This window comes from Lepisosteus platostomus, chromosome 3 (assembly GCF_059453375.1).
Source record: "Lepisosteus platostomus isolate fLepPlt1 chromosome 3, fLepPlt1.hap1, whole genome shotgun sequence".
Lineage (NCBI taxonomy): Eukaryota > Metazoa > Chordata > Actinopteri > Semionotiformes > Lepisosteidae > Lepisosteus > Lepisosteus platostomus.
Window position 1 is genome coordinate 20,399,336 of NC_142613.1, and position 27,712 is coordinate 20,427,047.

The 27,712-nt window shown below is 34.9% G+C and overlaps 1 protein-coding gene across 5 annotated transcripts in view; it reads left to right on the forward strand.

Moving 5' to 3' along the window:
* The window catches only part of LOC148674596 (dynein axonemal heavy chain 6-like), a 126,407-nt gene that overhangs the window by 18,523 nt on the left and 80,172 nt on the right, over positions 1-27,712 (forward strand). For 4 of the 5 annotated variants that reach the window (XM_088624874.1, XM_088624875.1, XM_088624879.1 and 1 more), the window contains exons 7-30: positions 167-331; positions 1,581-1,684; positions 2,698-2,760; positions 3,739-3,877; positions 4,386-4,517; positions 4,903-5,156; positions 5,595-5,724; positions 7,217-7,400; positions 7,876-7,951; positions 8,243-8,340; positions 8,439-8,611; positions 9,716-10,063; positions 11,527-11,868; positions 12,112-12,514; positions 13,456-13,646; positions 14,141-14,386; positions 15,470-15,591; positions 20,982-21,153; positions 21,553-21,657; positions 22,354-22,472; positions 23,420-23,494; positions 24,245-24,332; positions 25,952-26,202; positions 27,013-27,244. In XM_088624874.1, the coding sequence (XP_088481000.1) occupies positions 167-331; positions 1,581-1,684; positions 2,698-2,760; positions 3,739-3,877; positions 4,386-4,517; positions 4,903-5,156; positions 5,595-5,724; positions 7,217-7,400; positions 7,876-7,951; positions 8,243-8,340; positions 8,439-8,611; positions 9,716-10,063; positions 11,527-11,868; positions 12,112-12,514; positions 13,456-13,646; positions 14,141-14,386; positions 15,470-15,591; positions 20,982-21,153; positions 21,553-21,657; positions 22,354-22,472; positions 23,420-23,494; positions 24,245-24,332; positions 25,952-26,202; positions 27,013-27,244 (4,212 nt within the window). The remainder of the gene's footprint in view (positions 1-166; positions 332-1,580; positions 1,685-2,697; positions 2,761-3,738; positions 3,878-4,385; positions 4,518-4,902; positions 5,157-5,594; positions 5,725-7,216; positions 7,401-7,875; positions 7,952-8,242; positions 8,341-8,438; positions 8,612-9,715; positions 10,064-11,526; positions 11,869-12,111; positions 12,515-13,455; positions 13,647-14,140; positions 14,387-15,469; positions 15,592-20,981; positions 21,154-21,552; positions 21,658-22,353; positions 22,473-23,419; positions 23,495-24,244; positions 24,333-25,951; positions 26,203-27,012; positions 27,245-27,712) is intronic. The other variant, XM_088624878.1, reaches the window with a different exon arrangement.

Here is a 27,712-nt window from a genome sequence, read left to right on the forward strand (position 1 = left end):
CAAAGCGCTTTACAGGCAATGGGGACTCCCCTCCACCACCACCAATGTGCAGCATCCACCTGGATGATGCGACGGCAGCCATAGTGCGCCAGAACGCTCACCACACATCAGCTAGAAATACTGTAGGTCTTAAGTAAAACTATTCAAAATTTGTATTCTTCAAAAGAAAGAACAGAAGACGGATGACAAAGGGGAATATGTATACTGCCTGCTGAGAAACCGAAATGATCCAAAGGCTCGATATAATCCATATGACCTCCAGGTTGTTTCTGCTCATACAGCCAAGCAGAGCATGCAGTACTGGACTGTAAGTGCCTCTTACATTTTCAAGGTAAGTGCTACATGATATTAGGTTCATAGAACTGCTACTCACATTGAAGTTGCATCAAAGTTTTGATGTGTAAATCAAGCCTGATCTTACTAGACCTATTAACTCATAATTCACAAAGCCACTAGAGAGGCACAAAGGCCTTCAAAGGAAAATGTAAATACAATCTATTCCAGTAACTTTCACCTTCCTTTATGACCTGTTTAAATCAGTATATTATTTTTAGACTGGCATAAAATGCAATTATATTTACTATATATATAATATTGTATCTTAACATCCAAATTAAATTCCTGAAAGTATTAGTTTTTGTTGTTCTTTTCATTTTTTATTTTGTTTGATGTTCGATGAATTCCCTAATTCTGTAATTAGAATGCTTGCATAAACATAGTTCTTTATGATAGCAAGGAGCAGGACTGAAATAAACTGACCTGGAATCTTAGAAATGTAAATAAATGTAATGATAAATGATGTAATGAATATAATGATTTACAGTAATTCCTTGAAAACATCAAATGATCACTTGGAATCCATAAGATTTTTTTTTTATTCCCTTCTGTTATACTTTTGTTAATTAAGAGCACCTTATAACTTAAATGGATATATGCTCCAATGAACAAAGCCATTTTCAGTATCACTCTTCTATGGACATTTGTCAGAACAGACACAGTTATTTTAGAAGATAATATTAATGTATTGTTAAATTCAAATCTGCATAGTGCTGTAAACACTAAACATTTAAATGTAAGCATTTAGAAGGATATGAGTATTAATTATACTGTGCACTGGTATGGCTACTAGATGAAAGTAATCTGAAAATAGCATTAGGCAAGGATTTTTAAATCATAGATACACACTTATGTTTATTTGTATTGAACAACCCTTCTTTAACCAGTATGGGGTTACAGAGAAGCTGGAATAACAGGTTTAAGATGGGATGCACCCTGGACAGGATGCCAGTTCATCACAGGGAACATACAGGCATAAACACACATACTCTTGCACCAGGGCCAATTTGACAATTTTAAGCTGATTTACCTACCAGTAGCTCTTTGGACTGTGGCATGAGACTGGAGAAAACCCATGCAAACACAAGGAGAAAATAAGAACTCCACATAGATTGCGCTCTAGCTCTGCAAGACAGCAATACCAACCACTTCACCACCATCCTACCCTTTGAATTAAACACTAAATGATAAATAAGATATTAATAAAACGGTCAAATTACCAGTGCAATTGTTTTGTTTTTTAGGTGTCAGCCTTAGAAAAGTGTGAAATTACACCTGTGTTGGAATGGCTGTCTGAGAGAAAGATATTCAACAAGATCTTCCAATTACCATTATTTACAAAGTTCAGGTTGGTTGAAAGCAATGTCACAAAGTATACTGTATGTATTTACAGTATACAGTACATTGTAACTATGGGTTGAGCACCAGTCAGTGATGATAATAAGCTGACTTCGAAAGCTTTGACTGGTATGCAACAACCTTTCATAATGTCATACTTCAAAAGGATGAACAATTAGCATTGCATAATTAATATTCTAAGTGAAGAAATAATTATGAATTATTTGCACACAAGAGAGATCAAACGAAGGAGTGGTGAATTGTTGTTTTCAGGGTAGGATCTTGCTAGATATCTCTTAATACTACTGAGGGGTCTATTTGTTAAATATAGTATCTGTAGCAAATTAAATTTAAATGATTAAGAATAAACATGCATTGTATTAACAACAGACCTCTTGTTGATTTTAGTTTTGTGAAACGCTCTTCACATTTGAATTATAATTAATATGTTAATAAGCAAACAGAAATAAATAGTAAAAAATTGAACCTCCCACATATTTCTGATTGCAATCTTTACAGGTTAATACAGAAGGACTGTCTCAGTGTCTCAATAATGCTGTTTAAAATGTGGGCTATATCTTTGCCTGAGTTACAGTACCTGTAAGAGAGGTGAAATATTGAAGCATCACTGTGGCAGCTGGCTAGGATATTATTTCCTCTTTACTTTATAAGGTTGTAGTGATGAACAGGGTTGATTAACTATGGTAATTCCTACAGTATTTATGGTTTTCAGGGAGATAGACAAAAATGCAGCTAAATGAAAATTAGACTTATTTAAAAAACAATGAAATCCTATGGAGTACAATAAAAGGCACACTACTTTTGTTTCTTTCAGTTCTTTTGATGCAAACGTTTGCTCTTTGGTTGCTGTTTATTTAAGTGTGTGTTGTATATTGTATATTGTATATTTGCTAAATTTCTTATTTCTGAACAGGATCTGTGGTTATTCTTTGACTTATTTAACCTTGACCTTTTAGAAGATCTAGATCTTATTTCTTTAATCATACGTCTGCTCTTCTTCAGAATCTGGAAAGCTTTTTCAGCCTGGAAAATCAATGTTCGGAAATCCAAAGCAAGCAGTTACAAGTAAGTTGTGTAACATATTTAACATTTTAATAGTAATGTGCTTTACTGGAATTTAAGATTAAATCAATTGCAACTTAAGTTAAACAAATTGTGTGACTGACAATCATTTTATTTACTTTGATGACACTGCATGTGTGCATTTGAAACCTTATTCCTTATCATTGAATTTATTTAGTTTTTTGTATTTGATTTATTAATCACTTAAGCAAATTCACAACAAAAATGTGCATTAATCTTCAGTACATACTGTATTGTGAATTCTAAGACACTTGGCATTGCGTAGAAAAAGTAGAAAAAGTTAGTGAACCCCAAGCATTTTGCTGCTCAGGAGTGTGCCACCATTACTTGGTCTAAAGGTTCATATAATGTGGTTTGCCACACATGCTTATTGAATTTTGCAGCATTTAGGGTTAAATAAATGTCGGTCATGTTTTGTGTCATGTTTCATTAAGTTAACTATAATTATTAGGACTTAGATTGAGATCTAATAACATTTTAGGTTTCAAATATGTGAAAATCCTAAGGTGTTCACAAACATTTTCTCAGCACTGTAAATCACTTTACAATATTAGTTTTAAAGTTATTTTAAAAGTTTTGTGCTAAGTTGTTAACTAATGTATATGTGTCACAGAAGAAATGAACTGACCATTTGTTCCTTGTTATATAATCCATTTCCAAATCTAAGTTAAAGTACAATAGTATGTCCTGTTGTATTCAACCACATGTTTATCTTGGAAAATGTGGTGTATTATTAACTTCTGTTCTCAGTTTTAAATACACTTCCCTGGATTTTTAATATGTTCAATAATTGTTCCCAAGCTCAGTGTTCATACAGACATTTATACAGTACATGATGTATTTTTAATTAAGATCTTTTAATCATTAATGAAAAATATCAGCCACAGACTTATATACAATTATATGTTCTTGTTCTTGACATTAGTTACATTAGTTTGAAGTTGATGTTAACTTTTTTAGGAAACTGTTGACCAAAGAACTGTTTTTTGCCGATGAAATTCTTCAGAGGTGTTTGATCGACATAAAAGAATTATGTGAGGCTGCCAGCAGCAGTAGTGGAGGGCTTGGATATAAAGACAAAGTCATTGTATTTGTAAAGGCAAGTGCACAGTATTTTGTATTGTATACTTCCATAAAGAGAACCTTGGACATAACAGAGAGGGAAAAAAACTGTTTTGATTTTGTCATAGTGTAGTAAATTTCAATTTTTTGCAATTGAACATTATTCATATCAAATGTACCCTTTTTCAGCTAAATTCAGGATTCCCTCTATTGTTCTCATGCAGTATGTCAAATTATTCAAAGGCAAATAATGATCACTAATGCTGATGCACAATTAACAACACACTGTTGTTTCCTAAATTCATTAAATGTATGCATTTATTTAAAATATTTTCTCACTATTAATAAAAGCCACCATGAATCTAACATTTTCACATAATGAAGTGTCATAAATCAAACAAAATGAAATGCATTAAAAAGGTTTGCCAGCTTTTAATCAATATCATTGAAACTGAACAATACAAAAGCAGTTGAAAGTATGTTGCGTACAGTCTGTCTGCAGTTTTACACTCTATTCACTGACAACTTTTGTTTATTCATTGTAGCTGGATAGATCATGTACATATTCCCTTCAGAAGTTTTGTGAAGTGCAGGCTCTTCAGCGTAAATATGCACTCAGTCAGCTTGAAAGTCTTCATGACAAAGTTACTGAACTGATTAGACTGTCTTTCCTGAAGGTAATGTTCTTTTCTTTTGACAATACTTTACCTTAAATAAACTCCCAAAGAGAATAGCTGCCGTTTGACTTTTCAAAACCTCCTTTTTTCAATGAAAGCAATATTTAATTGACATGTTGTTCAGGTGGGTAGCTGCGTCAGCATGCATAGGCTGCAAAGGAACAAGTAATAGGTTTATTCCATGAAGAAAAAAGAAGAGAGAAAACACAACGTTTTACTACAATTTTATACAGTATTTACAGTGAGTTATTTTATAAAGGCCCTTTTATACTGTATGTATAATAACTATTATCTTGGAACACCTGCTGTAGCTTTTTTGTGGTATGGAATGTTAGTTCTGAAAATCTTTGCATGTTTCTTTTTAATTTTCTTTTTATTCTGGAAGGTGGCAGAAATAAAAGATGCCGAGAGGCTGTTTCTGCCTGTGTCCATGGACCCAGAGGATAGACCCTTGTATGCAAAGATCGCTGAGTGGCGCAGTATTCTAAATAGGTTTGACAGGTTCCTGAAACTGGTGGATAAGATCTTTGAGGAGATGCTTTGTCGTTTAGTGAAAACAGCAGTTCACCTTCTTTTAGATTTTCTCAGTGCCTCTTACAATAATGAACTAGCAGACGGCAAACGAAAAAAAGACTCAGGGTAAGAGTGTTATGTATTTCAAATTATAGACAGATAGTATTTAGACTTTATACATTATTTCATTTTCAGGAGTTGCCATTATAGAAAACATCCATTTTAGGATGTATGCATACTCATCCATTGTCACTAATTGTTATGTACGCATTTTAACAATTGCCTTATGAAAATATTTTCAGTTTGAGAAAGTTAGCTTTGTGAGAAGATGTTACCATAAGTGTCTTCCTTTGCAAAATTCCTGTCATTTTAAATTTTAGCATTTATTACTTGTGGATGGCTACCATTTAATTATGTGTTTTATGTAAATAAAATATTTGTGAAAATCTAAAAATGAGACTGCAGTGTCAGTGATATTAGAAGTTTCCTGAAAATGTATCTGTCCGATGTTTGTTACACATTTGTTGTGAACGTTTTAAATTGTTGAATCTCTTTTCTTGGCAGGAAAACAAATGCCAACATTTCAAGTCAAGATCTAGAAATGGGTAACAATGGCAAAGAGCTATGTACTCATTTGGATGCACCACCTAAAATACAGTCAAGTGAACCAAAAACTTTTAATCATATTGATGAGGTAATTACTTACACTGCATAATTTAAATTGCTGTACATAACACATTGCAAATGTTTGAGACCATTATAGATCATATAATGAAATTATTGTACCAAAAACATTAGTAAAAATTGTCATTATTTGGATATTTTTGTGACTTCCTGAACTGTAAAAGGCTCTTGTCAAATGAAGTATTTAATGATTTGGAAGTGCTAACGGAAAACTTACTATAAGAGGTTTCAATGCTGCCTCTAGATGTCTTTAAATATGAGATGCCTGATTTTCAGAATATTTTAAAATTATTTTAAAATTATTCAGGCTGTTTAATAAATCTGTCTGGAAGCAGTAATTTCCTGATATGACTTCTGTTTTTCATTTGGGTTTTCCAGTTATTTATACACAGTATACTCCTGAAATTTGGAATTAGCATTTGTTGGCCAACTCAGGAGGGATCATCTGGAGAAGTATTTAGATTTTCCTCTGAATCATACACTCTCCAAGGCCTCTCCTATGTTTTCAAAGTGTAAGCCTCATAATTCCCTAGATACATAGATTGATGAAGTGATGAGATAACAGGCACAAAGAAAGTCAGAGGGGCTGTGTTACGACCAGCGGAGATCAACCACACGAGAACTAATCAGCACCAGCAGTGGGTTAATGATAACAAGCGCCGCCACACATGTTAATTAATCAGCACATGCTCTACTGTGCGGCACGCAGCACTATTTAAACCATCCAGACCCGCTTCCCGCTGCTCGGTAATTGAGTCTTCTCTTAGAGAGCTCTACCCTGCCTTTGTTTGTACCTCGCTTTCTATACTTCTCCCGGTTACTGAACTACCCTTTTGTCCCTCGACTTTGTACCTTGCACCTTGCCTACTGATTTGGATTGTACGCCTCTCTTCGCATCTCCTGGATTTTGAGCTACCTCCCACCTTTCGACCACAATCTCGCCTGATATTTTGGATTGTACACCTGTTTCGATATCTACAGTACCTGCTCCTGCGTCTGCATAGGATCTGTATACCTCTTCATTAGGGATTCCTTACAGGCTGTTGCTTTGCTGCTGACTAAATCTACACTGCCTGACCTCAGCACTCTCAACCAATTGTGATCTTTAACTTTTGGAATTCCAGTCACAGAGGGCAATTGACAAAGCCAGTCTAAACTCTTTATCCTGAAAATATAGTTCAGTGTTGAACTGTGCAGTATTATAGGTGCAAGCCTTTGCTGCTTGAGTTGCAAAATTCAGAATGATTTTTGTGCAAGGCTGATGTACAGAACATAATATTGAGCATACAGTACCATGTGATACGCACTTAAAAGTAACTTTAACAAATTCAGAAACATGGCAAAAAGTTAGCACTGTTTTATCTCCATCTGTTATCCTAACCATAGAATTAAAATTGTGTAGGAAATCATCTCTCTGCTGTTACATTTACTAGAGTATTAATAAACAATTCCAACATTTATACAGTTTGACTGTCTGATTTTAATGTCTATATTGTCTATAGGTTTTGGCAGATATTAAGAAAAATCAGCAGCTGGAGCTGGTATCTGAGGCAGTCTTTGAAGTTAATCTTGTGCTCACCATCCTCAGTGAGACTGAAGTCCATAAAGATGACCACAACCTGCATACAAAAGTCTCAGCTACTGTATTACCTGATGGTTCTATTGGTAAACCATATAAAACTGAAAGTATGTCTTCTGAAAAATGACAAAACAGCAGTAGTGAAAAGATGGAAATGTGATTTTTAATTGAACATTTAAATATTTGGCTTTGTGTGAGAAAGTGCTAGCAAAATATATCTGAAAATCATAAATATACTGAAATCTATTCAATTTTTATAAGAAAGTAGAATAGTTTTATTGTTCTTGAGTTTTTATGGTTAACAATCTGCAAATAGTTAAATAGTTAAAAAGTTAAACAAGTAAATACCATATTTATTCAATCCTTTTTAATCTCTTAAGATAGTCATGCTGTGATTCAAATGAATATGTATAATTCCAATGGGATTGTTCTTTGACGTTAAATGTTCTGAAGCATTGTTTTAAAATATTTCCTAAGGTAAAAGTATCAATTTAGCAATCAGCAATATGTATCATAAAGGGAATGTAAGAACAGTGATAGACATGCCATGAATAACACTGGTATCAACAATTTCTCAATTAGATTTGAATGGTCTTGAAAATTCTGAAGAAACAGGTGATGAAGAACGGGAAGATATTGAAGAGTGTATTACAAGATGGTATGTACTCTATATACTTTTGATAATTTAATAAGCACAGGTTTCACCAAATGCGTTTCCTTGTATGTGAAGCTCTTAATGTACAGTACATCCTTCTGTGTATAATTTTCTTGAAGCCATATACTCTCTTAGTTTTAGTCATTAAAAGTATTTTTTGTCATGTTTCTTTTCAGAAGTCTTGTAATAAACATTGATCTCATTGTTGTAGAATAATAGATTCTGACATTCTGTAAAATACAATTTATTGCAACTGTTTTCTAAGAGCAGTTTTTGTATGTGTCTTTTTTTCAGCGCTCAAAGACCAATGGTAACTATGTCTGTTCAGCCCTCCCTTGGTGACTTTTCTCTAAAAATACAAGAATTACTCCATGAATTAGAACAAACAATAGGTAAGAAAGCACAGAAATAAGTTACAAAAATTGAAACAAATTCCTAATTAATATGTAACAGTAAGATGTGTAATTTCAGTTTCCCTTTTCTGAATCAGTCAAGCTGACATCCTTCGGTAAGGACCCTCAGCTGCTGCCCTTCCACTCCAAACCCATTTATGACCTGAAGCTCTCAGTAGACAAGGAGCAAGACCTGGAGCAACAGCAAAACCTAAGACCATGGCCAAATTTAGAACTACTGCTAGGGACTGATTCCTCCTACCATTCTGATGTAAGTATGCAAACATGGGTAAATGAATTCGTTGGTCAAGAGAAGATCTACTGTGTATGTTACAAGCTGGCAGATGGTATGGTCAGAATTAGAAGTAATACAAGCTGTACTGTACATCTGAGCTTGTATTATAACAGCTTGCAGGTGATGTCTTGTGGAATTCTTTCCCATTCCTCACAGATAGCTTGGATAAGTATGAACCTTTTCCCTGAGTCACAGATGTTACATTTTTTCCCAGCCCATCTTACATTGGGCTTCAGTTATGGCGAGTAGGACACCCAAGACATACAGTAACTGTCACATTCTTACCTTGCAAGAAAGTTATTGTTAATAAAGCAGTACGTGAAAATATGTTGCTGAATTAGAAGTTCATTACATCAGGATGAGCCTACGGGAAAGGCAGCATATGAGGTCCCAGGATTTGATCAAAATAGTGCTGTCACATCAGGCAACAGTACCTCAGTGGTGTTCTGTAGTGAGAAAACTCTTCTGCCCTACAATTAGGTCCATTACAGTTCGTTAAAATCTGTCTTAACTAAAAGTCATGATACAGTATGTGGTCTACCAGATGACCTATCACTGATGGACACTCAATACAGCATTGAAATTGCTGAACTTGAAATTGTTCTCTTATTAATGCTGGACATTTTAGTAAATTTATACACAGTTATACACTTCATTACTTGTGTCCAATCACCTGCTTACGCAACAAAGTAACTCATGTGTATCAAAAGTATACAGTACACAGAAGCATATAAATAAAGTTCAGAATGTGCCACACTTTGTGTGGAATATTTAGTGCCCAATATTAAACGTGTAATTTCAAGCATTTTTAAATGAAATATAATTCATTTTTATTAAGGTTCATTATTTTATCATAAGTTTAATAGTATGTACTGTGTATAGTAATGTACTATAGTATTGTAATCTGTCCACTTATTTGAAAGTCAATATGTAGCAATCAGATAAATTTCATTTTTTGCAGTAATCTGTTCATTGCAGGAATATCTTCTTCTGTAGTGGTAAACAGTAGAATGTCAAATACTTTACAATACATCCCAGTAAGTGCTTAAGTAAAAAGCTAATAAACTCATACATTTTTAGATTACAGATTCCTTGAAGAAGATGGAAATGGGGATGAAAGCTGTTGCAGCTTACAGCCAGAGGTTTCAGATGTTCTGTGGAATGGTAGAAAAAGCCATGCTGACTGATGTAAACGCATTTATGGCAAGAGAACATTGGGCACCCCTCGATTTGAGGTCTATTTTGGCTTTACACACAGAGCATGTTCAGCAGATAAAAAGGATGAATACTGAAAAGCGAATAAATATGATGATGGTAATGACTCACCAATACCAAAAAGACTGTTTACTGCATCCAGAGGCTGTGGTCTCCACCATTCACTCTTTGCTGCCTGTTTTTGCCAAGGAGAGAAATCTGGAACTGATGGAGGTACAGTACTTGCTGATGAAAATATTTTGCTTTCATTTGGTTTTTAATATAAAACTACAACAAAAGATAATAAACAGCAATTGTAATGGTGACCCAGTTCCTTAGACTATTATTCCTTAGACCAACTATTTTGAAAGAGAAGAAAAATACATTTCAATATACTAGTTTGCAGTTACTGTATAATATACAGTACATTACATGTCTTAGAGTTGTAGTATTTTAACATAAATGCAATGCCATTTTCTGTCTACATCTTGCAATTTTGAAAGGTTTTTGAAAGGTTCTATAAGAATATTATATAAGGATAGCTGTTTTTCTTCATGAAGATTCCCTGTTAATTCAGTTCAGAATTTTCTTGGTCCAGCATTGATGCTTTTTTCTTTTTCTAGTGAATATGTTGTTAACATTTAGTACTGAATGATACTGATAATTACATCATTTTCTGTTCCGTCATTCTTGATAAATTTTGATAAAAAGCTAGACCTTGTTTTGCATGTGCCAAATTTTATGAACCCTCATGTCTATCTGGTCGATGTCCCATGCATCAGTTCCAACTCCTTCTAACATACAGTATATTAAGTGGGCATCAGTTGAAAGCTCACTCTTCTCCAGCTTCATCAAGTGATTCATGAAGTCCCCCAGCAGAACCATAGAGTTGGTAGGTTAAAACATATCAAGCACTGACAGTTTACCCACTGGCTCCAAGAATGTTAAATACTCTGAACTACTGTACTTTAAGGCACATGGGTGCGAAAAAAAGTTACTTTTCCTCTCTGACACTCAGTTTCATCGATATGAACCTTGTCCTGTCAGGATAAACTCCAACTATACAGCACCCAGCTGGGGGCTTTTGGGAATCCTCAAACCCATGTGTAGAACCATTCCACAACAGGAAAGAGACCACCCTTGTCTGAGAAGTTTGGTTCAAGAGCTACTGATATGTGTACAGTACCTGTGAGACTATAAGTAGTTAGTTCCTCTCCACCTCTTACACTAGCTCCAAATTCTTACCCACCAGTGTATTCCTACATCCCAAAAGCTGGTCACCAGTACCAAGAGCCAGGCTATTGTGATCTGTCTCTCTCTGTCATATTGGCATTGCATCCAAACATTTAGTCTTTACCTCATGTTTGGTAAGCCCAGAAGACAGCTGCATTTATTTCAGGTTGTGTCCAATTGTGTTACATGATTTACCCAGCCACCAGGCACTCACAAATAAACACCACCCCTAAGTCTGGCTCCAAGGGTCAGTGCTTGTATTCCTGTTCTTGTTGAGGTTCTCAGAGATTTTGTTAGAACTGTTATGAGGAGTGGATGGTTTTTGTCTGGGATCTCAACTATCAAGAGAGATTTTACCAGGAGCACTAGGCTGTGTTAATTTAAATTCAAAACCCATGCACAACTGCAAGGTAGCTATTCTCAGGGAACCAGAAAAATTAAACATATTTTTGTTTTTCTGTCAGGTTATTACAGGAGCTTTGAAAAAGCTGGATAAAGAAATTGAAAATGTAGAAGAGTTTGTGGATCACCTAACCTTCCTGGGGCGTATCACTCTGGAAATGCCTGCTTTGGAAAGGCAGTATGATTTTGTCACCCAGTTATATACCATTGCTAAAGATTACAGAATCCCCATTTCTCCAGAGGAACTGGCCTTGTACCAGATCCTAGTCCCCAGCTTCCAGCACCTTAAATCTACTGTCCTCATCTGTGAAACTAACAGAGATGACAACGTTGTTAGGTTTAGTGGTGATTTGGGAGTGTACCTAAACCATCTCCGATATGAACTCATACATGTAAAGACAAAGGTAAGCTAAACCAACATGGCTTTTAACACAAAAAATAATAGAAATTAAGTAATGGACACATTCTTGTGAAATATTCCGTATATATAGTACAGTACATACAAATGATAGATCCACAAGCATATACAGTCTAAAATGATTTAAAAAAATATATACATACCTACTGATACCTAGTCAAAATAATTACATGAATTTACATGATATTGGAATTAAATTACTTTTTACCTTTCATTGTTTCATTATTAGGTGAATAATCCAGTCCTCCTTCATTCTGAAACGTCTCCAAATGTTGCCAAAGAAATCATCCAGTCTTTAACAGAGGAAGTTGAAATATTTTCCCAAAAAGCCCACAGTTACTCAAGTTACAGGGAGCTTTTGGGGAGTTCCATTTCAACTAAGAAATCATTCACAGCTCTATCGGAGAAGGGGCAAGCAAGTCAAGCAAGTGGTGCCAGTGCCATGGCAGTAGAAGCTGAGTTGTCTGATATTGACTATCACTTGACTTTACGAAAGCTTTTATGGGAAATGCAGGAGGAGTGGGACAGGCTGTACAGGCAGTGGAAGGACACCAACTTTGATCATCTCAACGTGGATGAACTTCAGAAAGATGTTAACAGGATCACACAGACTATTTACATGTTAGAGAAAGGTAAAGTATTCAGACAAGAACATTCACCCACTACTTTATCCAATTCAGGGTCACGGAGGAATCAGAAATTATCCTGGCAAGCAGCAGGGTCATTGCTGTGTACACCCTGGATAGGATGCCAGTCCATCTCATGGCAAACACAGAAACACACACACACACCAGGGCCAATTTTCCTACAAACCGATTAACCTACCTGTGTCTTTGTACTGTGGGAGGAAACTAGAGCACCCAGAAGAAACCCATGCGAACATGTGACATCACATGTGACATCACACACTGAAGAAACGACTTCCTTATTAATACCTGTGATAATTTTTTAAAGGGAATTAACTTTTTTTCTGGTGCAAAAATGTTAATAATTCAACAATCAGAGAAAAGAATAAATTTATTTTCTGTTCCAGAGCCTTTAGAGTAATTATAAGAAACTGTGTCCAGAGAAATCATTGCATGTAAAATGAAAGTTTCCTTAAGTTAACAGACAACACAAATATCTGTTCAATCTGTATAGTTTTCCTAGTTCAGACAGGGCACATTGGGTTGACATAACACTAAGATATATCAATAATGTAATATGTCTTAAAAGATAAGATGTTTGTTTAAGGATGCAAAATTCAAGGGATTACAATGGAAAAAAAATATTGATCTCACTGTGCACTTGTTAATACATATTGTTAAAAAATGAATTAAACTGAATTAAACTATATTGAAAACAAATCAAGTTATGTCATTTTGCTCCAATATTATGTTGTTTTCTCTAAATATTACCTTAATGTTATACTTTCCTTTGTACATTTATTATGTAGAATATTGTCTCTAACAGTTATATAAAAAGCATATTAAAAGATCCAGAATATTTATAGGAAATAAATAATTAATTCAGTTATTATTGAAAGCACATTTGCAATATCTGTAAATTTTATCTTTTATTTTTTCCCATTTAGGTTTGCCAGAAAATAATATTGTTCCACATCTAAAGCAAAGAGTGATGGATTTCAAACTCTGTTTACCTATAATCGTGGCACTTAGAAACCCCTGTCTCCGTCCCAGGCATTGGGAAGACATTCAGTACAAAATGGGAAGATCCTTTATTAAAGAGGAAAATTTCACATTGGGAAACTTGCTGGAATTAAGGGTAACTGATATCTGAGCTATAAGAAGAATATGTGCTACTTTTCACAATAATATATGAAAGCCTACAGGTTTCCATATATTATTGTGGTATTATGCATTACATTATGTAATGGTCTGCTCACTGTAAATGCAAAAGGCAAGCATTTGATGATTTCACAAAAAAAAATTTAGCAAGCCCTTCTCAATTTTTATCCTCTACAAATGACTCTTCATTCAGCTTTTCTATTGTCTGTTAAATACAGTTTTTTGGCACTTTAGGAAAATTAATTTATACAAATAGCACTTTGGATACATATACTGTATAATTAAAATATTCAGAGATATATAGTGGAAAAGCTTGAAGATTTATATCAGTAGACAGTTGATTTCTACCATTATAAAAAAAACAGTTTGGTTTTGGTTATATACAGTAATGTTCATTTCTATTGTCAAATGGCAAATGTCCATTGTACTGTACATACAAAGCTTACAACATTTTTTTCTTAAATAATGTAGGTATTTCAATACCAAAATATGATTGGAGACATATCCAGCACTGCTACAAATGAGGCCACACTAGAAGCTATTTTACATAAGGTTATTGACTTGTGGAAAAGCACAGATTTCCGACTCATCAGCCACCAGACTGACACCTCAGCTGTCAAGGTCATAGCTTCAGCTGAAGATGTTATGACACAGCTAGAGGAGAGTCAGGCTACCATCTTGACACTCAAGTCATCACTTTATGCAAATCCAATTAAGGTATGTAGGTACTGTATATTTATTCAACATGAAATGATCTTTTTATCTATAACGAGTAGTTATTTTGAGCTCATGTAAATACTTTTACTAAGTTAAATGTGTCAGCAGATGAGGTTTTTCTCAAATCATGATAATTATGCATATTTGTTAATAGAAATGGTCTTCATCTGTGGCCTGAATGAGTGTGTGGTGATGGTCAGCATTACCGAGAATGTCAACTGAATCAAGATATTGTGTAAATAGAGTATTATGCAGAACAACTGCATTTTGTAGGAAAAAATGTTACTTTTGTTCACAAAGCAGTCCCAGTGAGAAAATGTACAGGAGATGTATAAAATTTAGTTTTCTTTTACAAACATGAAATTACACAAAAACAAACAGTTCAAAGTATAGCACTGTCCAGAACAAAAGTATTAGATGGGCACTAAGTCTGCCAGAGTCATAACCTTTTATAAAAGAGTAAAATCATATAGTTGGATCCTACTATTAACTGACAGCTTGGACTATTATCCTATTTCACAGGTACAGTAAGTATGTTATTTCCTTTTCAATTGTTGTTCACATTTTAGTTATAAAGCTTTGTGAAGGGAACCACTAGACAAAGTAAATGCTAAATATTTACGTTGTCCTTTATAGTCGGTGAATGTACAGTATTATTACACTAGATAAGGAGTGGTATACAATATAAATAGATTTAATTGTACTTAGATGCCCAATGTTTTCATTTGCAGCTTCTGATACAAATATGGCCTTTGCTATAAGCTGAAAGTGTTTGCTATTTATACTTAAAGCTAACATTTACATTTGTGTTATAGTAGTGTGCACATATTCAGAAGGGGGCAGTTTCTTTGTAAAATACCAACTTGAATACTTCACATCCAACTAGATTCTTGTGAAAGAGGCCAAATTTTGTGTATTTTTTAGGCAGCAGTAAGACTAGTGAGGGTATGATATCCTCACTAGAATTTAATTTGCTGTTACCTATTGTTGATGATAATAATAATAATAATAATAATAATAATAATAATAATAATAATAATAATAATAATAATAGTTTGTTCTTTTCTTTACTGTACCCTGTAGCAACAGATAGATGAGTGGGAGCGTAAACTGAATCTATTTGCTCATACATTAGAGGAGTGGATAATGTGCCAGAAAAGGTGGTTATACCTACAGCCAATCTTCTCTGCCAAAGACATCCAAAGGTATGTTCAGAAGAATTATCAATTTAGCAAAAACATTTAGTTTGTGACACTTCTAAGCCAGAAAGTTTGACATTATGGCTTCAGATTCACTTCTGTGAAAAACACTAGGGCTTGAAATTTATAACTGAAAATAACGTTTAAAGTTTCCAGGAGATCTGCAGTCAATGGCAATTAAATTGGAAATAATCGAATGCATACCTGTACAATAAAATTCTAATCTTTTAGAATTGTACTGTACATGAGCCTTGTTTAGCTTTGTAATTGTGCATACTGTAAGTCATGAATCAAAATGGTCCAATTCTTTATTTATGATTATAAACATGGTCCAATTATTTATATACAATATACTTATATGTATCTAAATGCATATTGTATATAATAATAATTGCATACACTTACATAGTGCTTTCCTGCACACTCCACTCAAAGCACTTTACAAGTAATGGGGACTCCCCTCCACCACCACCAATGTGCAGCATCCACCTGGATGATGCGACAGCAGTCATAGTGCGCCAGAACGCTCACCACACATCAGCTATTAGTGGGGAGGAGAACAGAGTAATGAAGCCAATTAATAGATGGGGATTATAAGAAGGCCATGATTGGTAAGGGCAAATGGGAAATTTGGCCAGGACACCAGGGTTACACCACGCTTTTTGAGAAACTCCAGTTTCAGTGATCACAGAGAGTCAGGACCTCAGTTTTACACCTCATCCGAAGGACAGTGCCTTTTTACACTATAGTGTCCCAATCACAATACTGGGTCATTAGGACCCACAAAGACCGCAGGGTGAGCTCCCCCTGCTGGCCCCATTAACACCTCTTCCAGCAGCATCCTTAGTTTTTCCCAGTAGTTCTCCTATCCAAGGTACTGACCAGGCTCACACCTTTGTATCTTCAGTGGGTTGCCAGTTGTGAGTTTCAGGGTGATATGGCTGCTGGATATACATACATGTACTGTATGCATAGATTATAAACACAAATACTGTACTTTCATATATACCATTGTGAATAATTATTCGTATGTATGGTATCGGTATTCATTTTTTTGCTGGTGACACTCACATTTGTTTGCATGAATCCTGACATTATTAAAGCAAAATTGTCTTTCTTTCCTTGCTTAAATGGCTTTAAAAAATAGATACAATATTTTTATACTGGGTTGGCTATCCTTATCATCTCCACATTTGTATTAACTGTGATTAGATTACTGATTGTGTTTGAATTGGTCCAAGTACTTAGGTTAAACGTTGATGTCATCTTTGATCTTACATAAGTCTTGCAGTAGAGACTCACATTTACAATGTTGTGAAGGTTTTTTCAATTTCATAGCAACGTTTGTGTTTGATAACATTTTTCTTTAATTCAGAGAAGCTAATGAATGTATTTATATATATGAAAGTATAGTATTTGTGTTTATAATCTATGCATACAGTACCTGTATGTATATCCAGCAGCCATATCACCCTGAAACTCACAACTGAGTTGAACAACACCATCATGAACAACGCCTCTCATCCGCTTCATGGGACTGTTACTGGGCAGCGGAGCACATTTAGCAATAGACTGCTCCAGCTACGGTGTTCAAGGGAACGTCTTCCCAGGTCTTTCCTCCCGGCGGCTGTCAGGGTGTATAACGCTGCCCTAGGCTAGGACTGTTAGCCCTTCATCTGCTCGTCTATGGACAGCATGTTTACTCCATTGTACTTTTTGGACAATCAGTCTTTATAAACCTATGCACATATTTTATTGTTTTTACAGTGACTATGATCAGCACATTTTGCACACACCTATGTATTTATTTTTATTTATTTTGTTGTCTTTTGTTTTATAACTATTCTGATGTCAGTTTTGCTTGTCTTGGGCTTGACTGCTGTAACACATCAATTTCCCTACGGGATTAATAAAGTATTATCTATCTATCTATATTTCAAACACACAGATTGTTAAGAACTTGTATTGTACAGTATATGCATGTCTTGTTTGAACTAGTTTGCACTGGCTCAGAAACCTAAAACATTGCAATTAACTTTGAATGGTGTGGCTTCATAATCCTTTATTATGTTACATTAAGATTAGCTATTGGATTAGATTTTAAGGTTTAGCTTTCTAAAAATGGATATACTTAAAATAACTGTTACAAAGAGACAAATTTCTGCTGACTAGTTTCCTGAAAAAACAAATACTAAAAAGGTGAATCATAAGTAGTGAAAGTGTGATTGCTATAAAATCCTATAGCAGTGGTTACTACTATGAGTGGATTTAATCCCTCATAAACAATATTATATGAAGTAATGTCCTAGTCTGAGCAGGAGGAATTTTCAGGTACTGTACCTTGTTACTCACATTTTGGGTGTGTCTTTGAAATTTTTAGAAAAAGACCTCCACTTTTTTGTCCGTTATTCTAAAAAGGGGTATTCCCTTGTATCATTTTGTACTCTTGCTAGATTACAGCTCTAATCAGGGCCGCTTATAGCTGCAGAAACAGATCTGGTTAACTGGTTAAATAGATGTTTGCTGTGTGTTAGGAGCATTCACTCTCCTCATATCATTGGATCTAGGTCTATCTTGGTTTTTATGTGACGCTTTCTACTGCTAAGGTCCATGATTTGAGGGAAGGCGTGCGTGGCAGCTTGACATGCTGCTGTTGATCTTCACGTGGGGCAGGGATCAATGCTCTTTTAGGCGCGGAGCGGTGGCTCTGTGGCTGGAAGGTTGTCGGTTCAAATCCTGTGACTGGCAGAGGAATCCTACTCCATTGGGCCCCTGAGCAAGGCCCTTAACCCCAAGTGCTCCAGGGGTGCTGTACAATGGCTGACCCTGTGCTCTGACCCCAAGCTTCTCTCTGTCTGTGTCTCTCATGGAGAGCAAGCTGGGGTGTGTGAAAAGACAAATTCCTAATGCAAGAAATTGTCTATGTCTAATAAAGTGATCTTATATGGTCAAAGCCCTGTTGTGTGATGCTTCTATCACAACTGTCCAATCTGTTTTTTTGAGATTCTAGGGTTGGTAACTTGGAGAAAGGTATTGCCATGCCATGGGACATTCTTGTCTGTGTTCCTTTTTCTTAATTAGTTCTTGGTGATTGTTTAATATTCATAATAACCCCTTCATAAAATAAAACAAGGGTATGAAATTATTTTTGTAGTTGAAGAAAACCTCAAATCTTAGGTTTGTCTAGTAATTCAGTTCAATTAATTGTAAAATTGTAGAAAAAAACTGCAAAACATTTCATTTGGAATCTCTTGCTGAATGTACCGGAATATCTTTGAGTATTAGAGAAGTCAAAAAGGAATTTAAAACATTATATTTTCTATGTTTATAGAGAAAGCTGCAGTAACAGAGAAATTAGACAGCCAGTAATTCCTCATTTCACAGGTTACGTACATGTTACAAGTTCGGTAATAGGGACCGAACCAGTGAGTGAACCCACTTGCAGGAGCGAACAAAGCCAAGTCGTAATCCGAAAGCAAACCGTAATCGTAGGAACGAGCCGAGAGTCCAGGGGAAGCAGGATATCCGAAAGGGAACGTGTACCGAAGCCGAAGCGTGATCCGAAGTCGTAGTCCGTAGAGCAATCCGAGAATCCAGAGGTAGCCAGTAATCCAAAACAGAACGAAAGTACCAATCCAAGCCGAGATCCGAAAAGCCGAAGTCCAAAGGGAAAAACCGTAAACCGAAATCCAAGACAAACACAGAGTAGAAGAAGCGCAACCAGGAAGCTCGAAAGGGAAAACCAATACTGAGCAACGAGGTATGGAAGGACAGGTGTTTAAGTAGGATGAGACGGGGGTGTGGTGGTGAATGGGAAAACTGATAGGTGAACTGATGGATAGGGACTACGCCTATTTCTGCCTCCTCCGTTGCCGAGAGGCAGGGATCGTAACAGTACATGGATTCCTTCTCAGTGGTTTCAAAACAGAATGTACATACAGTACTGTAAGATAGCTACCAGTTTTAATAAGGACACTCTTTGGGGATTCTGTACATGCAGCCCCTAAGGTCAACTTCTGTTCTGTTATATCCTACACTCCTATTTAAATATTTTCTGTATCTGTGTAAAAAGCATGACATCTGCGCCCCCATCTGAGACTGAAATCTGTCACAAGCATATGCTAGAAAATATGGTGATCTGTAAGTAGTATTTATGCTATGACCATGTGTGATCAGCTGCCTGGACTACTGTCAGTAGCTTTTAAAAAATGAACTGTAGTTCAAGCTGTCGCGTATAGGTTCTATTTCAGTTTATCTGAAGTGATACAAATGTGTGGATCAAGTTACAACTGAACTATGTTTCATACCTTGTAACACATACTGTACACTACAGCCTAAACACTATACACACTTTTTGGCAGTAGCTCAGAAGGGACATGCTGCCATTCATTAATTCACTGATTTAGAATTCATAGGAAACTAGAGAGTACATAAGGGTTTACTAAGAAATTATTTACAAGATTATCTAAAAAAAGATTATTCACTCTCTTCACAATTAAACATTTAACTGGGAAAACATGCAAATAAAACAACTTTGAAGTTTTTAGAAAAAATGCCAGCTTTCAAATGTCAAGTTTCCTGTTTTTAAATAATGAGAGAAGCTAGTGTTCCAAATGGTTTTATTTCATGCATCTCAAACAGCATTCAGGTTGCATATGTTATTGAAGATGTTTTGTGCATTGACAAGATTCAAGTGCTTGTTATCTTATTAAGAATAAACAATTAACAATGCAAAATATGTAGTTCATACAAGCAATATGTAATGCATGGAAAAAGAAAGTAACTGCAGATGCTCTAAAGAACACTAACGTATCTGTTAACTATGGACAGTTATTTGTCTTTGATGATGATGGAACTGCTGATGGCAGCATCGGAATGAATTCTGAAGTTTTCCCTGTGTAAAAGAAAGTGCTTCCAACACTCTGCAGCACTTCAATATGCAACATGACAATAACCCAAAACATATAGCCAATACCACCAAGGACTTCATAAGAAGAGAAAAGAAGAAAGTCTTAGACTTTCTTAAATTGAACTCACATGCCGAAGAAAATCTTAGAATGACTTGTCAGGATAAAGGACAAGAGGAGACCATGTAGGCACACAAGCACCTGCTTTTATTCTCTTTTTCAAAAGCCAAAAACCAACCCCAGAATTTACACGCAGATTAGGGGACAGACAGAACACACACACAGATTTAGGGCGGCAACTCTTTAAGAGAATCTACACACTTAACTTTTGGGACACTAAGCTTCAGAGATAACACAGGTCGATGACATGAGCAAAGTCAGTTGCTGGTCATCTACGGACCCCCGGACTCCCCCCATTTACAAATGTTTTGATTGCATTAATTTAAAAATGTACTAGTATAATCTTAAATGTTAACACATTTTGCACAGACAGCTTCCAGCTGAAGCAAAGCTATTTTTAAAAGTGGATCAGACTTGGAAGGATATAATGCAGAGGACTGAAGAAAGACCCAATGCTCTAAAGGCTGCCACTAGTCCTGGAGTTTTGGAAATACTGCAAGCTAGCAACATGCACTTGGACAAGATACAGAGATGTCTCGAGGTGATTTTGTGTTATTTGAAATGGTAATTCAGAACCTAGTGTTCAATAATAACAGCAATCTTTTCTGTTTTCAATTTTACTGGTACATGTATTAACTAAGATAGATCAGGAATTAAATGCATAATTTTGGATCTAACTTTCCAAATGTGTTGTACAACTATGACTCCTGGTTCTTACAGCTTAGTAAGAATCTTTGGTAGAATATCTGATAAACTCCCCCTTTTCCAATTAAAATAGAGGGGTCTAAGACAAAATCTCTTTACCACAACAAAAAAATATTTTTAAATGGTATGTAACATTAGTTTTAGATTGTTATATGCCTTGGTAATAACCATCAAAAAGCTAAGGGTAAAAATCATGAAGTGCTTGATTGAGTAAATTATGTGATTATTTCTGCAGGACTACCTGGAATCAAAGAGAATGGTTTTCCCAAGGTTTTACTTCCTTAGCAGTGAAGACCTGTTGGATATTTTATCTCAAAGTAAAAACCCAAACGCTATTCAGGTACCACATGAGAAGGAAAATGAAAATATGTGATATACAGTGTGTCATATACTCTAGAAAAGTGTGTGTAAAGGCGAAGTCTGAATTTCTGCAATAAGTAGCAATTGTTTCTCTGTATGTGATTATTAAAATATATAGTAAGGTTGCAATTGGTTTTCTAATGAATAAATCGTATAATTAATTTAAAAATAAGAGCTTTTGAAGTTGCAAAAGGGTGCTGACAATGGAATGGTAGGATTTTACAGACCTATCCATGCTGCTTTATTATTTATATCTTATACTACAATTTAAGGAGGTAAACTTGTGTTCTTGTATAGTGTGGTATAGTGTGAATAATATATATAGTGACATTTTATTTAAAATCATAATCTAAACAACATTTTTAATCTGTACAAAACAGAAGAATTCAAGTGATTTTCTTAAGTGTATTTTCTAGTTTTACTCATATAATTAAAATGATTGCTTTTTAAAATACATTTATAAGTACTACTATGTTTAAAAACCATAAACCACAAATCACACTCCATATTAAATTATTAATACTTAAATCACATTAAATAATTTTAAATACATTTTATGTTGACACATGATTATTTAGTAGACATACAGTACATACAGTATCTGCTCTAATACAGTACTTATTATTATTTCAGATTTGTACATGATTCTGTTTGTGTTTTATTTCTTCTTTTTCAGCCACACTTGGCAAAATGCTTTGACAATGTCCATTCGCTGGACATCCAGGATCAAGCTAAAATTCATCCAGTTGTAGCAATGCTAAGGTCTGCAGAGAATGAAACAATACCCATGCCAAAGTATGTACTCTATAAACGGCATATAAGATTGCAAAATACAAGTGTAGAGAGTTTTCAATGGAACTGAAATCATGCTTATTGCATATATTTGTTCTTAGTTTTGGAAGATTGAAAGATACAGATGTTTTAATCTCTACAGGTTTTGCATGAAGGGAGACTTCTGAGACCTTCAGAATGATAGTATTATACAGTATAATGGTTATTGTAAAGGCCATCCAAAATGAATTTTTGGTACACTTTGGACCAGTGTACAGCAGTATTTTAAAATGTAACAACTAAAATTCAACAACTAAAACAAGGTGGTCCAATAAAAAACTAGTTTTGCACATTCCTCCAATGTCTAATGTGGAACAAATACTGTACATAAGTTCATTAAGGAAACTATTTTATAGCCTACTATAAAGGTAAATGTGCATTCTTGCAACCTTTTTTAGACAGGTGCCATGCCTGACATAGCTCAATGTATTTATAAAATCAAATGAATTATTAATAATTAAAAAACTAAGTTCAATAAGATCAATTAGTAGTAATACAATACTTTTTGTATGTGTGTATATACAGTATGCATACACAATTAAAAATGCAACAAATGCTGTTGGTTCCAATACTGATGTATTGAATACAGTGTATATTAATTTATAATTACTTTCAAAAGCTATTATGAACGAAATGCTTGGTCAGTTGTTTGAGAGAGAAATACATCCACCAAGTGGACCACTGTTGTTTACTGTTAGGATTCCTTCACATGAGCAAATGTTGATGGTTTAAATTGCTTGTTCTGCTTCAAGACTATCTTAGGCTGATTAAATATAGATAAAGTTCAAAAATAAAAGTTCAGGAAATATTTGTCAGTACAATACAGAAGATAAAAGAGTTTAAAAATGTTTCCTAAAAATGACTACCAATAAATCTGTAAAGCATTGGTCCCTTTTAAATTTGTGTTCCAGGAATGTTCAAGTACGTGGACCTGTGGAACAATGGCTAGGAAATGTGGAAACAGCAATGTTCAACACAATAAAAAGGTTTTTTTTTGTGTGATATTGGTTATATATAGTACTGAGTATAGGCTAAGGATCTGTGCCTGTGACTGAAAGGTTGCCGGCTCAAATCCCGCAGACAGCAGAGAAATCCTACTCCATTGGGCCCCTGAGCAAGGCCCTTAACCCCAACTGCTCCTGGGGAGCTGTACAATGGCTGACCCTGGGCTCTGACCCCCAGCTTCTCTCCCTGTCTGTGTGTCTGTGTCTCATGGAGAGCAAGCTGGGGTATGTGAAAAGACGAATTCCTAATGCAAGAAACTGTATAGGGCTAATAAAGCAACATTATCAAATTATTATCATTATTACTATTGTAATTACTCATACAGTATAACTTTGCTACATAATATGTTATTGTCCTTCTATAGAGCATGTAATTCATTTAAGGAAATAGATACCAAAGTCTGACAGATCTCCTGTTTCTTATTCTGAAACTTTTGTTGAAATGAATGTGGTCAATAATTTTTTTATTAACACCCTTTAATAAAAAAAACTTGACACCCTTTGGCTTCTGCGAACAAATATGCTTACACATTGTGTGCATGAGATCAGCAGTATTACAGCACTAAACCCCATTTCTGGCACAAAATCTGTATGGAGTGCATCTACTATTTGTTTACATGAATGCTTTTGCAGATTCTTTACTTGCTCAGTGTGATTCTTCACTGGCAGCCAAATGTGAAATAAAACAGCAGCCAAATAAAACTATTAAATGCATTTCATAATATATTTTAGGCATTTGAAGTCTGGAGTAATGGAATGGAACCCATCAGAATTTAAAAAATGGGTACTGTCTCACCCTGGACAAGTTGTCCTTACTGTGGTAAGTATAGTAAAAGGAACAAATTGAACAATTAAATAAACATACAGTATAGACTGTCATGGGTTCCCCTCTGGTGTTCTGAGATCCAATTCTATGAAAAATAAATTTCCATTATTGACCATTTAAATTAATTTGTAAGTTTTTGCTGTATATTAACTAAATGTTATCCAGCATTTAGCAAAAAATGTCAATAATAAGGACATTCTGAAAATTCAATAAATATGCAAAATTATGTTAATAAATGTAATAATGCCTTAACAATAAATTTTAAACACATAATCAAAAGCAAGTTATTTTATAGAGAAACAGAGAAATAACAGTTCTCTAGTATAATAATAAGAAAAAGGCAGTACACGGTTTTTGAGCAAGAAGGGTTAGGAGTTGTCTTGGGGCAAACTGGTCTTTCAAGGAACTGTAATAACGGCCAACTTGCCACTTGAAGCTGTAAAAAGCCTCAATCAATAATAAATAGTTTCACTGCATGCATAAGTTAAGTATATTTGGTACAGTACATTACATATGAGTGTTACTTAGTAATGTGTTTATGTAGATACTGAGCTTTCATCATATTAGCAGAAGTTTGATTTTAGGAATAAGTCAGGAAAACTGTTGTAAGAATTAAGTAGTGGAAAGAAGGGGATTACAGTAGAGTCTTTATGTGTGTAAAACCTGTAAAACTCACCGATGAGATCTCCTGCAACCTACTCCTTTGATCCCCGTGAGTTTTTTAATGTGTTAGCTAAGGGTGGGGTCCATCCAAGATGTGATAGTAGATGCTAAATGGAATCATTTTTGGTTAGTGTTTTTTTGCTGTGAATAAATCTGTGTTTAATTTTTTTTGTTATCCTGTGGACATATAGATGGGGATGTGGGAAATAAAACTGAATGGTACTATTATACAGTGAATACAGACATAACTATAGGCTAAATATATCAAATGGAAAGCTGTAGTTTACAAAAAAATCAACAACGGGCTCACACTGCAGACGACAGACCTGTTAGCACACAACAAACATCTCTCTGTTCATAATGTTGTTTGTCACATTTTCAATCCCAATGAGACCTTAGTGTGGGTGGAAGTGTGAAAGACAGATAATTAACTGTTGACTAAACGAACTGGCATCATGCAGGGTTCAATATGAACACAGTGTTATTATAGCAAGCTTTAATAGAGTAGGTAAAAAGATGTGCTGTTCCAGCAGTGTTCAGTAATTGAATGAGGGTGAGAAATATCACAGACTGCACCACATTTTATTAAAAACAAAAAAGAAGGGCTTCTAAGTCTCAAACTTAAAAAATGAAAATGTAATTAGAATGAAGGATTGTGCTGTTAAAATTAAATATAAAGGTCATTTATGTACACAGTAAAAAAATCTTCAGTTTGTCTTTGGTAAATATTTTGGTCTGTTTTTCTGCTTCAGTCACTAAGACATTATACATTAGCTCTACACGACTGATATGACTGACTGTTCCCCTGACCAAAGCAAATGTAATCAGTTTTTCAGAGATACAGTATGTGAGGATAGATAATGTCTTTCTTAATGGTACAAATCCACACTGAGATATTTAAAGTTGATACACCTACAGTATGTTTATTTAATTTGTATTTTATTTTACAGACCCAGATAATGTTTTACAAGGAATGTGAGCGTTCCTTCACTGGCACAAATCAGAGCATGAGTCTGCTAGAGGTCTTCCAAAACCTGGTGCATCGTCTTGAGCAGCTGACTGACCTGGCATCAAACCTCCTTGCTCCACACCAGCAAGGCACTGTAGTGGCACTTCTGACAATTCTTGTTCATTGCAGAGATGTCCTGACACACCTCATCCAACAAAACATATCTAAGCCTGATGACTTCGAATGGACAAGGTACAGTATATTAAATATTTTTTAGGCACTTCACCACCTAATAAAGTACCCTGTTTCTGATTTTTGTGCAAGTAAACTGTATAGAAAAACAAAACAAACATCTACAGATCAAATATTTCACTTGTCCTTTAAGCTGTGCAGTGAAGGCATTGGTGCCCATTTTACTATTATTATTGTTGTCTGATGTGTGTATAATAAATTTCATTTTTTTGGTCTACTGTATATAAGCTTAAGAATCCATACAAATATAATCAGAATTGCACCAGGAATTGAAAGTTCTGGGCAATAGCAACCCATTTCCACTTCATGGAATATAATGTGATAATGCAGTGCACATCCATCTCATTGATATCCTTGTGGCTTTTTAGAGAATAAACATTAGAAATATGGTATGTTAAAAAAATTAAAAACTTACAAAATAGTATGCTTTAAATATGCTGTGTATTAAGAAAGATAAGCTGACCAACTTCATAACCCCTGCTATTGTTTTTTTGTAATTTAGTAAATTAGTAATTTAAAAAATCAATTTTAAAGATATTTAATCTTTTTTGCTTCAAGATACAGTACAATTTTAAATAGACTGGAAATCAAAATCATAAAAAATCATAAGCTACCACACTGCTAATTAATTTTACTCACGTAATGTTTCTTAAAAAGTAGAGCGAAGGGTTTTTAAAATAAAAACCTCTATATCCATGTCCATTTAATATTACACAATAAGCCATTACTAGAAGTTTAATAAATACATTATCCCAGCTGGAGCTTTATTCACTAAGAAAAGAAGCTTTTCTTTTCTTCTTTTCTTTCTAGGCAGCTACATTATGAGTGGAATGAGCAAAATTCAATGTGTTACGTAGTTCAGGCAAATGCCTCCTTCGTATATGGATATGAATATTTAGGCTGCTCCCATCGACTGGTCATCACACCACTTACTGACCGCTGCTGGCTGACACTTACTGGGGCTCTGAACCTCCATCTCGGAGGAGCTGCTGCTGGACCTGCTGGAACAGGCAAAACTGAAACTGTCAAGGACTTGGCTAAGGTATTTGAGCTATAATGACACCGGAGATGTTTATTGGACCTCTATACAATAGTAAAGTAGAAGTGAGGTTATAGCTATTAATGAAAATATAGAACAAAATATTATTTACTGGGACATGTTAAAATAATGGTTTTAATGATAATCACTTCAGATGTTATTATTATTGGTATGGTCAGGGATGCAGTAACTGTACCACTGTTATCCATGTTTTTATAAGTTGAGCAGGAAAAAACAGGTACATTATAGTTTAAGTTTAGAACAAAGAGAATAAGGAAGTAATTAAAAACAAATATTATGAGCTGTTGTTTTCAGTTATTTGTTTCAATGGGGGAATAATTGTTGAAGTTTACTGCCTGCTTCAAAAATATTGCAGGGTACAGAAAGAGGGCTTTTAATTTACTTGCAGTTGTTGGTACAGTAGCTCTCGTTTTCGTTACCACTAACTTACTCTGCAGATGGTTATTTTTT